The 12983-nt window shown below is 42.6% G+C and overlaps 1 protein-coding gene across 4 annotated transcripts in view; it reads right to left on the bottom strand.

Annotated features, from left to right (window-relative positions):
• ano8b (anoctamin 8b) overlaps window positions 1-12983 on the bottom strand; it is a 36055-nt gene that overhangs the window by 6499 nt on the left and 16573 nt on the right. For 2 of the 4 annotated variants that reach the window (XM_069521733.1, XM_069521731.1), the window contains exons 2-16: window positions 11221-11331; window positions 10626-10758; window positions 6731-6869; window positions 6553-6649; window positions 6177-6293; window positions 5455-5582; window positions 5186-5347; window positions 4940-5092; window positions 4618-4744; window positions 4399-4454; window positions 4236-4310; window positions 3951-4085; window positions 1589-1836; window positions 964-1123; window positions 441-830 (exon numbers count right to left, since the gene is read on the bottom strand). In XM_069521733.1, coding sequence (XP_069377834.1) covers window positions 441-830; window positions 964-1123; window positions 1589-1836; window positions 3951-4085; window positions 4236-4310; window positions 4399-4454; window positions 4618-4744; window positions 4940-5092; window positions 5186-5347; window positions 5455-5582; window positions 6177-6293; window positions 6553-6649; window positions 6731-6869; window positions 10626-10758; window positions 11221-11331 — 2231 coding nt within the window. The remainder of the gene's footprint in view (window positions 1-440; window positions 831-963; window positions 1124-1588; window positions 1837-3950; window positions 4086-4235; window positions 4311-4398; window positions 4455-4617; window positions 4745-4939; window positions 5093-5185; window positions 5348-5454; window positions 5583-6176; window positions 6294-6552; window positions 6650-6730; window positions 6870-10625; window positions 10759-11220; window positions 11332-12983) is intronic. The other 2 variants (XM_020098584.2, XM_069521732.1) reach the window with 1 other exon arrangement.

The following is a 12983-nucleotide window of genomic DNA, read 5'->3' as shown; positions in this document are numbered from 1 at the left end:
AAGTAATCTGACCATGATGAAACACAGAAATCTGCTGCTGGGAACATCACAGAAAAGTAGATCTACTTCCTGATGAACTTTCCAGCCCACACTCATGCACTAGTGGGTTCATAGTGATGCAGGGTTTTGACTTGCACTCACTTTACCTCGTGTGTATGCTAGAGAGGTTGCAGCAATGATGATTAGCGATGATTTGCCAGTTTTTGCAAAAATAAAATGACAAAATACACATTGTGCAGTTTTCTTTGCCTTCCATCACAAGACACAGTGGCGCTCTGCTTCACCAATTAACATCAGTCTTTCCTGGGTTTGTGCTAAGTATTATTACACCTAATAGTCCTGCTAGACAAAAATATGAGAGTAACACCCAGGGTGACAAATACCACGTCTATCTGTTGACACACTGTCCACAGTTCACAGATGAGGTGTTTACTCCTTACAGCATAAGTCTGCATGCAGCTCTCCATCTCAGCCTGAGTGAGCGTGGTGCTCTCCCTCTCTTCAGGTGGGTCCATCCACGATTCCCTTTTGGCTTTAGGCTCAGGTCTCTCTACGCTCCTGCCTCTTCTCCTGTGTCGCAGTGACGTGCTGCTCTCAGAGCCAGAGGGAGGTGGAGCAGCGCTGGCAGCAGCAGCAGCATTAATTCCCTCAGCAGCACCTGTCCCTCCCCCACCAGACTCCTTCACATCATGGATGTCATTATCATCGTCGTCGTCACACATTTCAAACACAGAGGCCGGGTCCATTCCCTTTTCCACCATGGTGGGGCTCCCCTCCTCCAGGAAACTGTTGTCCATGGGGGGTCCAGTGCAGACGGGTCTTCTGTCCACCTTAACATCATCATCATCATCATCATCATCATCATCACAGATCAGCAAAAAACACAATAAAAATAACCACTATATTAAATAAACAGTAATAACAGGTTAACAGTGACATTAATCTTATCACAGTGTATACTACCTTCTCTATGAAGCTGACTTTCCTCAGCTTCAATCCACAGTCGATCAGACTTTCCTCCTCCGTCTCTCCTTCACTGAACCTCCCACTGTCGGCCTCGTCCCTCTCACCTCCCTCCTCTTCGTCGGGCACCCCGCACCCCCCATTTAAACACTTCTTTTCCCTGAGAGGAGGTGAAGAGACCAACAGACGACAGAGAAAAGTGTCAAAACAAAACGTGTGTCAACAGCTCAGTGTCTAACCCAGCGTAAATCATAACTGTATACATGTGCACAGACAACGGTAGATAAGTGTTTGTCTGTTTGAACACAAGCAGGTCTGTCTGCAGTGGCTATCAATTTACGTTAGGATGGAAAAGTCTAAAGCCACATCAATATGGATTTTTAAGTAAAAAAATATATATAAATAAAAAAAACCTATATTTGCAAATATAACAAACATGAATGCATCTTCTCTGCACGATAATAAAAGCTTTTATATCAGTGCGTAATGGAAAACATAAATGTTGATATTACATATTGGCTGATTTTCAAAAGGATTCATTTCACACAATTACAGTTATATAGGAGTTGAATTCAGAAAATAAACCAATTTTTATGTCAAATGTAACGTGAGTACTGAGTCTGACCTCCTCTCTGTCTGCCCCACCCCAGGTCGAGTGCCCCTCAGTCCAGGTCCTGGCATGGGCTGGTCAGTGGGAGAGACCTGGGCTTTCCCAGCTGCCAGCCGGGCATATTTCAGCAGCACTGAGAGCAGCAGGTCCCACATGGCTCGCAGTGAGAGCTCGCCCAGCTTGTGGCGCTCATACAGATAAGGCTGCAGCACCTCCTTCACATTTTGAAGGAACTGGCGTATGATGAGCAGAGTGGCCAGCATCTGACATGACGCAGAGAAAGAGTCACGGAAAAGATTAGCTGCCTCACAATGACTAATCAGAACTTTTAAAATAATTGCTTCCCTGTAAAAACAAAATGCAAACTACTTAGGATGCAGGGCGTGAGAGGAACAAAGAGGAGCAGCTGGACAGAGGAGAGACTAGAATCACAGGCTGAGAGCAGCAGTGGGATACACACTCTTAATGCAACAAATCAATCATAACACACTTATGTATGCAGACTTTATCCACAAGCAAATCACATAAGACAGAGGCCTGCTGCGGAATGCTTCCCAGTGCATTAAAAGTTTCATGACTTCATTGGGATGTGTCCAGAAGTGTAATATATTTGAAAGAACCAACATCGCAGCATCTGATTCACTGTGGGAAAATGCTCCAATAACTCTGAAAGCATATTTCACTGATGAACATGAGCATTAGAGGCCTTTCAGTATCACTCGTACCTTAAACAGCAAATGCAAAATATATATTTTAGAACCAATATGCTTAATTAAGAATATAATTCCTACAACTTGAGTTCTACTTTAATAATTCTATAGTTTTTTAAGCGGGATTACACGAAATCTACAGTGCAGATTTCCATTAAATTTTTGTCCGGATCCTGATCAGGGTGCGTAACCACGTGTTTGAACCTTTTCATTTATTTCTCAGAAGATAATTCATGGTTCTTGATGAGAAAAAAAATCCGATAAGTTAAGGGAACTGATATTTATGTGTTCAATTTGGTGCAGATCGAAATAAAAATCCAGATCTAGTGAATTTAAATGTCGCCCAAATTATTTTCTGAGAAATCAATGAAAATGTTGAAAAAAACCTTTAAGAAAGGGAAACAAAATCCTAGATCTGCCCTCTGATCCGTGTCTGCACCAAAATTCAATGGGTTCTCTCCAGACCCATATCAAATCTTTTTTTGTTTTGTGGAAATCCATCCAGTAGTTTTTTTATGTAAAACCACTGACAAACAAAACCAAAACATAACCTTGGAGAGGAAATAATATCATTTACTCAGTAAGTTAATTGCTGAAATCCCGATACACATCAACACCGCATAAAGCTTTAGCATGTTGATGTGTGTTTCCAGCAGTAATAAAACACATTGAGCTGACAGAAATGAAAATAGAAAATGTCCTTATACACCAGAATCATCCATTAACACTCAAAACCAAGCAGTGAGTTTATCTTCAGCCGTTTAACATAAACCCAGAGGATAAACATTTGCATGAACTGCGTCACAGAGGCTTTACTGTCGTTTCATCTCGTCTCCAAGTCAAATAATGCTGATGCACAAGATGCAGACACCAAACCACAATGAATCCCAGACAAGGACACGGACAGAAATCATTTCAGTCAATGATGGGAGACCTCGGAGACGGAGAAAAGGAGATTGTGTGCTCCCGCTGCTTCCGACTGGAACAGTCAGCACGGCTATGTCAGAGTCTGAATCAAGCTGACAACACCAGATGGTTTTCTGTGTTTTCAGTGTTGTAGCCAGGTTATTTTTACTTTTGTTTTCTATTTATTACACTGCAGTATGAAGAATAACTAGAAAAATCCAAGAAAAGTTGTGTCGCTATATACCATTTGTGTGGTAATGTATTGTGTAGTATATATAGTATGAAGTGCGTATATTATTTGGTACAACAACGAAGTCAGGTGATGTTATCAGTTTATGAATGAAGTGGCACTCCGGCTGAGAGTGGAACAGAAACTGGCAAGACTGAGTGAGAAATTTAAGTGTGAGAGTTGTGCTGGAACAAACGATTTACTGCATGAAGACAATTAAAGAAATCCACGTTGACTCCAAATACCCATGTCGAAGAAAAATCTAGAAAGATGCAGGTGAGGTGGTCCCATGGAGGGAAGATGGGTGGATGTGGTGTGAGGTCTTAGTCTTAGAATATCAATGCATGAACTGGCTGAGAGAGGAAATCAATTCAATTTGTAGAAGTACGCCTTCACCAGACAGAGACAATCTAAACAAGGGGCTGCTGGTTCATTCACTCATTCATGGTTGAAACGTGCCATGCAAGGAGATGCTCGGGGTGGTCAGAATTTGACCCTTGACCTCCCACCCAGAGGATGAACGGGCTCATACTTTGGACCTGAGGAAAGCCCTGGAGAACCAGGGGGTGGAGACCATAAATATGTGGATCTTGAAGAGGAGGAAGGGCAGCACGTTATCCCAGACCTGCCGCTGCAGACTCCTTAACAGAGACAACACCAGCAGCATCTTCCACAGACACACAAATGGATGGATGTGTGGATGGACGGTTATGGGAATCAATGCATGGAAGCAAAGATAGCAGAGGATTTTAAGAATGGCAGATTACAACAACATGTGTGGAGGGTCTGGAGATTTACTGACAGAGACGTTTCTTACCTCTTTCAGACGCTCCATGTCTTTGAGGTAGAATCCAATGTAAAAAAGGCTGAGATAAGAATTTACAAACTGAAACTGCAAGAGAAAGAAATGCCAGCTGTCATATTTGAAAGGAAATGTTGAAGAGATTCAATTGAATATTATGCAGTGAAAAGCGACTCACAAGAACCATTTTGATGATGAGATTTTTCTCATAGGCACTCTGGAGTCTATAGTTTTCTGTTGAAACACAATATACAGTGAATTATCTCTTATCGCACCTCTTGAAACATTCATAAACAATGTAATATATTGTAAAATCAAAGTAAATGACTAATTACAGTTTACAAGAATCTCAAATGACAGCATCATTAACTTTAATAATATCTTTATACAGCCTCACCCATGTCATTGAGCCAGCAGGCGATTTTCCTGTACACCTCGTCACATGCCGTCACAGTGATGGCTAGCATTATTTTGGGGATGAAGCGAGCTAGCCGAGGCATTTCCTTGATCCCCATCACAAATTCCTGCACAGACACAGATTTTTTATCCATCACGTCCAGGAACAAACATCAAACATGTGTTTGTTTTCAGCTCTTTGAAAGAGAAGTTCACTAGCAGGGACCACGCCACAAAAATATGTAATTCAAAGGTTTTAAGTATGAGTGCTACGGTCAGACGAGCAGGAGACGTGTGAAACAGCTGACTGACAGCTGACTGACCTGCAGCTCAAAGCAGATGAGCATGACCAGGAAGACAAAACAGAGACAGAGGATACAGATGGGCAGGCTGACCAGCCACCTGAATACACGCCTCCTCCATGGAGGATAGTAGAACTCCTCACATCCTGTTATGGGACTACAGCGCTTGACTCCCTGCAGAGAGAGAGAGAGACATAGAGAGAGTTTAAACAGACCTGATATAGAGGAGGGGAGGAAAGGAGGATGGAAGGTTTTACTTTCTCTCACCCGGAACTGAGGCCGTGGCTCCTCCAGGGATTCAGACGGCGAGTCCAGAGTTCCCCACTTGTACGCCAGCTCAGCCCCCCTCCTCTTCCACCGCTCCAGAAACAGAGTTGCCCACACGACGTTGAACAGGGCAAACACCACACAGCAGATGTCACGGCTCGTCTGAAAGCCCAAAAGCACAAACAGATGCTTAACTCTGTGATGAGGTTATACAATATTTTCGGCCGCTGATTACAGATGTTTTAGGCCGCGACAGGATCTCCTCTCACCTGATCTGACTCAGTGAGCATCCACAGCACAAAGCCGATCACAGCGGGATACAACATAGATGTGGTGTAGAAACCCAACCAGGCGAAATACATGGCAATCTTCACCCCAAAGTAGTCACAGATATCATCTGCACAAACAAGGGAAAATAGAAATTTGAATGAGAAAGATCATTTGAAGTCATTATAGCAACAAAAGAAACACATGCATTCATTATGTGTGCTGCAACAACAAATGATTGATTAATCCTAATAAACTGTATATAGTGTCTTTAATGGCTCTTGGTTGGGAAAGTTAATGCCTGATTCCTGATTTCCTTATTTTATAGTGATGTTATGATGACGCTTATTGTCCGATAGGATGCAGAGATAACACAAAAAACTAGGCTTGACATATTTTTCTGGGTTCTTTGTAACTTCTTCATGACATAATTTATCACATTACATTTAACATATAATGAAGTAGAAATGATTGTTAAATATAAGCTTTAGATTGTCTCCCTAGCTCTTTTTTCATTCATAAACATATCATGAAAAAGGAGTTTTTTGATCATATTTTTGTCGACCTCTGACCGATCAGCTCCAACAGTGAATCATCTGGATATGCCCTCCTAAGTAATATTTACACCAAGTTTGGTGATAATTGGTCCATGTTTAATGTAGTTATTTTGTGTATGTGTACTGTATTGTAATTGAAGTCTGTGCTCATGTTTTGTGATACTGACCTAAGGGTTGCTTCTCACAAACAGCCTGGACCCAGGACTTCATCAGCTGACCCAGGATCCTCTGCTCATGGAGAGGAAACACCTGCTGGATCACACCTCGCGCACTCAGCTCTGGGACTGAAGAGAATAGTGAAGCAAGAGGAAAACAATTTTGATTTGCACAGAAGACAGAAACACAGAGAGATCAGAGGGGGAATAGAAATAAAATGATCAACTGCATTTAACTGTGAGATCCATCACGTGTCTCCTCATGACCTCAAACCCAAACCAATGAAGGGATTATCTCCAAAGCCGAGCAGGGAACACCCCTCTGTCTCAAAAAGACAAACATCACCAAATCTCTACAAACATCGTACTGATGATAGAAGCAGCTTACTGATTGGCTGGCCCTCCAGGAAGTTGATATTATGAAGCACCTCCCCATGTTTGGCACGTAGATTGTCCAGCCAGTATTTAATGATGCTCTGCCTCTCCTGCAGCGAACGAAAGGAGTGAGACACATACGGGTACTCGAGAACGTGTTCACCTGTCATACGCGTGTTAGCGACTCTGACCTGTGACGTGAAGAAGCACAGCTCGCTCTCGATGTTCTCGTAGATGTAGTCCTCCTCGCAGGAGAAGCTGCGCGTTCCTCCTCCAAACTCGGGCTTCACTGCTTTCCTCAGTCCCATCTCCTCAGCACCTCGCAACAAACTGAGAAAAACCTCAAACGTTCAGTTCAACTTGTCTCGCAGTTATACCGTACAGGATGTAGGTGGAGAGAGCAGTGTTGATGGTGACAGAATATTAATGTGTTTGATTCCAGCTGACAAAAGAAAGCAGCAGGTTATTCAAGTCATCTCTTCTAGAGGAAATACTTTCTGTTCTTCTGCTGTGGGTGAAGAAACTAAAGTCCTCACTTTTTAATTATCTGTTTTTTGACTCTGAGAGACACTATTTTGAAAATTAATTTTGAAATAAAAGGAATTGATTAAGCGAAAATGTCCAATATTCTTGTTTCAACTTCACACATGTAGACAGATAAATAGATAGATAGATAGATAGATAGATAGATAGATAGATAGATAGATGGATAGATGGCCCAACAACCCCTCCTCCATGTCTACTTCTCTTCCTCCCTCCTCCTTATTCTCCATCTTCCCTGTCACTCTGTCTCCTCTCTCCTCTCATCCCTCTTACTCCCTCCCACAAACCTTTCATGCCCCTGATTTCTCTCATTGACCCCCCTCCTCCCCTCCTTCATCCCATCATCCCTTTCACCTCTCCTTCTGTCCTTCCCAGTGGCTTTGTAATAATGCAGTACCACACCCTCTGTTTCCTACAGGCTGACAGCTCAGCCCTCTCTCTCTCTCTCTCTCTCTCTCTCTCTCTCTCTCTCTCTCTAACATGTACATGTAGTTTAGCCTGTAACATCCATCCATCATGCAGCTCCAGGCATTTGGAGGAGCAGGACACAGAGACACATTCGCCACTAGGATGGATTGCGGCAGGAATGTGAGGTGTACGATTCTGTATCACCTCTGAATGGTGTTTAGTGCGCGCAGCTGTTACAGACAATGTCCTTGTCTGAGGAGGAAAAAAACAAGGCTGTATCTGTTTAAACCAACTGTTTAGTAATCTAAGCCAATAACTGCAGGGCCTCTCAGAGGTGTGTGGCTCCTTCTGCTGCCAGGAATCTTAATGAGATTCTCCCTCTCTAACTTTATCGCCCTTTTACACTCGTCTTAATTCGGAGATGCAATCAAACACATCATGTGGACAAAGCTAAGCTTAGACAGCAGAATTCTGAGGGGATGTTCTGCATGTAAGGTTTATGCTAATTCAACAAATATATATCAGGTTGTAGACATTCAGCAAAACCAAACGGCTGTAAACTGCCCAGTCATGGCTGATGAATGAGTAATGGAATGTACATGAGGTAAGAAAAGGAGATGTCTCACAGAGGACGTTGACTATACACAAACTGTGCAACTGTGCTTTTTAAATTGTTTCCTAATTAATAAATGGAGCCATTCTGAAAATAAATCAGGAAACAACACTGAGCCAGTGTGAACAACGCAGGCTCCCCTCACTGGTTACTGAGCACCTTCAAAACAAGCACATCGTGTAAAAACAACTGTTTCTGATGATATCATAACAAAACACAAACCAGCATGCAGCCCTCAGCTTGGATTCTCAGATAAGATGGAAGACAACTTAAAAGGCAAAGCAAACAGGTGTTGCGAAAAAGACCACACATGTTACCAGACTAGTTATAAATTTGGCCATTATGTTCATCGGGGGAGGAAAGTTATATAAATTACAAAATACACACATTTACATGGCTGCTACAAATATTTAAGATAGTGGAGCTGTAAGATCTTTGGCTGCTATGTGCGTCGCAGAGGTAAAAATCATTTGATATCAATAATTATCACGATTTATATCACAATATTATTGTCGGGATCACTGAATCAAATCATGGGGGATTTCTTTATGAAGAACCATGGTCATCTCTCCTGTGCAGTTTAGAGAATCCGTGAAGCTGCACATTGAGACTCAACATCTCATTAAGTCACTTTTTAATGGTATTTTTCCTTTAACTGATCAACGTCTGTAACTGGACTGAAGAGGGAAGGAAAAGTCTCAGTGCTTCAAGAACAATTATCCAAGGAGAGGAGAGGGTGGAGCACTTCCTGTTTTATCTTTTCTATCACATGGAATGTAGGTTATCTGACAGCAGGTGTGTGTGTGTGTGTGTGTGTGTGTGTGTGTGCGTGCGTGTGTGCGTGCGTGCGTGTGTGTGTATATGTGTGTGCAGAGAGAGTGGGGGGGTGAGTGAGTGAAAGCAGAGAAAAAGAGAGAGATGAGTGTGAGTGTCAGAAATCATTTTCCTTGAGCATTTCTCTTTCTCTCTCTCTTTTCTCTCTCTCTCTCTCTCTCTCCCCACCACGTTATCTTTCCTCACTCCTTCCTTCCTTCCTTCCTTGTCCTCTCTGCCCCCATCCTCTCACTTATATTCTCTCTGTTTCTGCCTTTCTCTTTCATTTTCCCTTTATTTCTTCCTGTCTTTTCCTCCTGGCCATCTGTCCATTCCTGTTCCATTCAAGGGAAAAACGTCTCATTGTGAAATGCACAGTCCGCAGAGAGGTCTCAACATTTGTCATGTGCTGAAATGTAATATGGAACAGTGAGTGCTGCCCTCGTCTGCTGGATTGGATTTCTCAGTATTTATACACCAAAGTCAACGCTGAGATTAAAACGACCCTGCGCTCTTGCACAATTCCCCCGGGGATCTTCTTTTAAAGACACTGTGTCTGTGTGTTGTTATCAGAATAAATACAATCACCATAGTGTTTAACCTGCCTCCAGCTTTCTGCAACACTTGAAACAACCTGCAGCAGCAGAGGAGTGGAGCTGATACACCTGGTGTCACTGCAGCTTCACTAATGATTCGCTCTGCAGGAGCTAAACTGCTGTGCTTATTATAGCTGCAGTTATTTATATATAAAAACCATGACAAATGAATGTACTATTTCACTCTAGCACAAAACAACAGGGATATTTCTGTCTTTAATATCCCAACTCCAGCAGAAGCATCTAAAAATAACCAAAGCTCAAACTACTGGAGGAAGTGATCTACTGTATTATTCAGAAGCCAGTTTGTTCATTTCCCGTCTCTCTGGAGGAAAGTTACATCTGTAACTTCTGGTCTGTGTCTTGTCCAGAGTGACAGTGTGATTAATTCACACCGCTACCGTAAATACATCCTCAACAGCAGCTACCTGTAACAGGTCAAATCGTTGTGTTCAGCAGGGTTAAATATTACAACAGCTGGAGCTGACAGAGCCCTCAAGTTTTTTTTACATCGCTGGGAAGTTTGTTTTTTGTCTGGGTTCATTTGTTAGTTAACAGGAGAAAAACTTCTCAACCGATTCCCATGAAATTTTGTGGAGGGGTGGGGTATGACCCAAGTAAGAACCCATTTACTTGTGGAGCAGATCCAGATGAGGATTTTCCATTTTCTGTAACATTGTGAGCACTTTCCAGCATTTGCCTGGATCTTGATGAAAAACATCAGGCACGTTTAGCAGACTGACTGCAGATCCACAAGAAAATCTGGATCTAGTGAATTTAAATGTGGTTTCTTCAGGAGACTGTTGGGCCTTGGTGGAGGTATCTTCTCTCTGATTGACATTCTAGTTCACCGATGTGGAGGAAAACATTAAAATGTTGTTAAATGCACTTATGAGCAGATGAGAATATAAGGATTCAACATGAGGATTCACCGCTTCTCTCTTATTTTGTATTTTAAGGGTTTGGACTGATAGTCAGACAAAACAATACATCTGGAGACATCTGGGAAACTGTGATGAACATCTTTCACTATTACCTGATGAATCGCAAAAGTAATTTACAGATTAATCAGTATGGAAAATAACCGTCACGGGTTATGGGCAGATTTCTTACTTTTCATATGTGGCGGTGACGAAGAACGCGTAGACTCGTGTGCGCTTGTGATGTCGAATTTGTATGATGAGCTCTGGGATTCCCAGCCGGATGTGGTTCAGTAGCCATAGTAACGTGTGGTCATCTGTACTGTCTGTGGCAGGAAATGAGGAAGAAAAACACATTTTCATCAATACCCACGCATCATCATACACAGGAGCGGCTCACTCCTCCCACAGTCTTGTACTATTTATTCCTGAGCGGCAGCTGGAGGTGAAGTGTCGTACTAACAACCACTAGACATTGACTTTTCCTCTCTGCCGTCTGAGCTGGTTCACTGATTCAAACTGATCACAAGCCTGATTCTCTATTGTTAAAGCTGTGAGAGACAGCTAAGAGATAATATTGTAATAAAAAACAAAGTGACAAAGGTCCCAATATCCTTAACATTAAAGTTGTAATTGTCCTTTTTGCTGTCAACAATATCATCAAACTATCGATTCTTTCTGTTGCACAGTTATGATAAAAATAACTTTATTTATTAAGCACTGTAACAGCCATTACAAAATGAAGTACAGAGATACAGACATGAGTGTTTGTGTGTCGAGTGCTTGACCTGCAAATGTCATGAGGACGTCACAGTTCTCTGTGGGCACCGTTTTCATCCAAGACTTATGAGACATGATGTGTCTCCCAGCCTGCAGCAGCCGCTTTCCAAACAGCTTATCTGAGACAGAGACGGGGACAGAAAGAGGAGAGAAGAGAACGTCACCTTTTCAAAGTTAAACAGCGTAAGGAGCGATATCATTTCTATCATTTTCCACAACCCCCGCCAAACTCAGAGCAACACTGCCCAATCGCGCACACACACACACACACACACACACACACACACACACACACACACACACACACACACACACACACACACACACACACACACACACACACACACACACACACACACACACACACACACACACACAAGTCACCATCCTCGGTGGGACAGATATAAATGTCGTGCCCCTTCACCTATCAACATGAGAAGTAATCTGGCGACACCAGAAGCCAAACACTCTCTGAATTGTCGCACATGCACACACACACACACACACACACACACACACACACACACACACACACACACACACACACAGCTCAATCAACCCATCACGTCACTGCAGCTATTTCACTTCGTCTTCTGCCATGTCCTGACTCCTCAGCTCAACTCAAGTCAGGTATTCAGGTCCTGTGGAGAATTTCCCTTTCTCTATTCCTGTAGTAATAAACCTCCCAAAATATCTCTATAGCCAAACAGTAGTTTCATATAATAACACAGTTGCCCTCAATGCAGCAGATGGAAGGTAAATAACACACAGTGTATATATCCTCTGGATCCTGTTACGTCAAGGAAAAGTTATATTTCAGTTTTGGTCTCCAGGCTCAAATGAACCTTATCTTCACTTTGACACCTGATTCATCTGCAACTGACGCTCTTGAGTCTCATATTCCCACCAATGAGAACTTCAGAGAGGCAGCAGATACAGATAGTTCAAACAGGACTAAAGTGATTATGTGACCAGAACGTTGAGCTTTCCAAGAAAAGTCTGTAAAAACCGTTCCCGTCCTCAACTGTCCTGAATCATAATGACAGCGGCCTGGAGAGGATGCCTCTCCCATAACAGCCCTGTGATCACCGAGGCGTGGGGCGTCAGAGGAGACAGAAAGTGGGGCAGAGATTTTTTTAATGTTTATAGGAAAGCTGTTGAAAATGTTAAGAGTCCAAGAAAAGGACAAAAACTAAAATAATAAAGGATGAATATGGTTTTACTTTGATTGATTAGGTATCAAGTGAATCCACACCCATGCACCTCAGAAGGTCATGACCACAGCAGGCTGTAAATTGAACCATGGCACCTCCACTGCTAACCTGATGCTGTAAATCACAGGGTTTCTCTGCACGTTCTGCAGCACCAATAAACACATGTCACATAAAAACATCATTGTGGAACTCAGTGTGCCCCCCCCCCCCGCCCCCTCCACTTCCTGGAAACAGAGACAGAGAGGGACACGTGGGAGATTCCCCGAAAATGATGCACATACACACATCACAAATCTGAAGCACATACAAAGTCACAAAGCCAAATGCAAGAAAATATTTTGCACTTTATAAAGATCTGATCTGTGAGCACGTTCCATGATTTTAAAACAGCATTAAAAGAGATCTACAGATAATTATCACCAAACACTCTGCAGTACCCTTCAGCTGAACAGAGATTTATCTAACCTCCCTCGAGTCACAGCATGAAGCTGTTTTAGGCTAAAATGTTGTGATGGACCCAGAGTTACCAGCCTGAACAGCACCAACCTGCAGACAAA

This window comes from Paralichthys olivaceus, chromosome 3 (genome assembly GCF_024713975.1).
Source record: "Paralichthys olivaceus isolate ysfri-2021 chromosome 3, ASM2471397v2, whole genome shotgun sequence".
NCBI classification, from domain to species: Eukaryota; Metazoa; Chordata; class Actinopteri; order Pleuronectiformes; family Paralichthyidae; genus Paralichthys; species Paralichthys olivaceus.
Note: the sequence above shows the minus strand (reverse complement) of the source record. Positions and strands in the feature narration are given on the sequence as shown.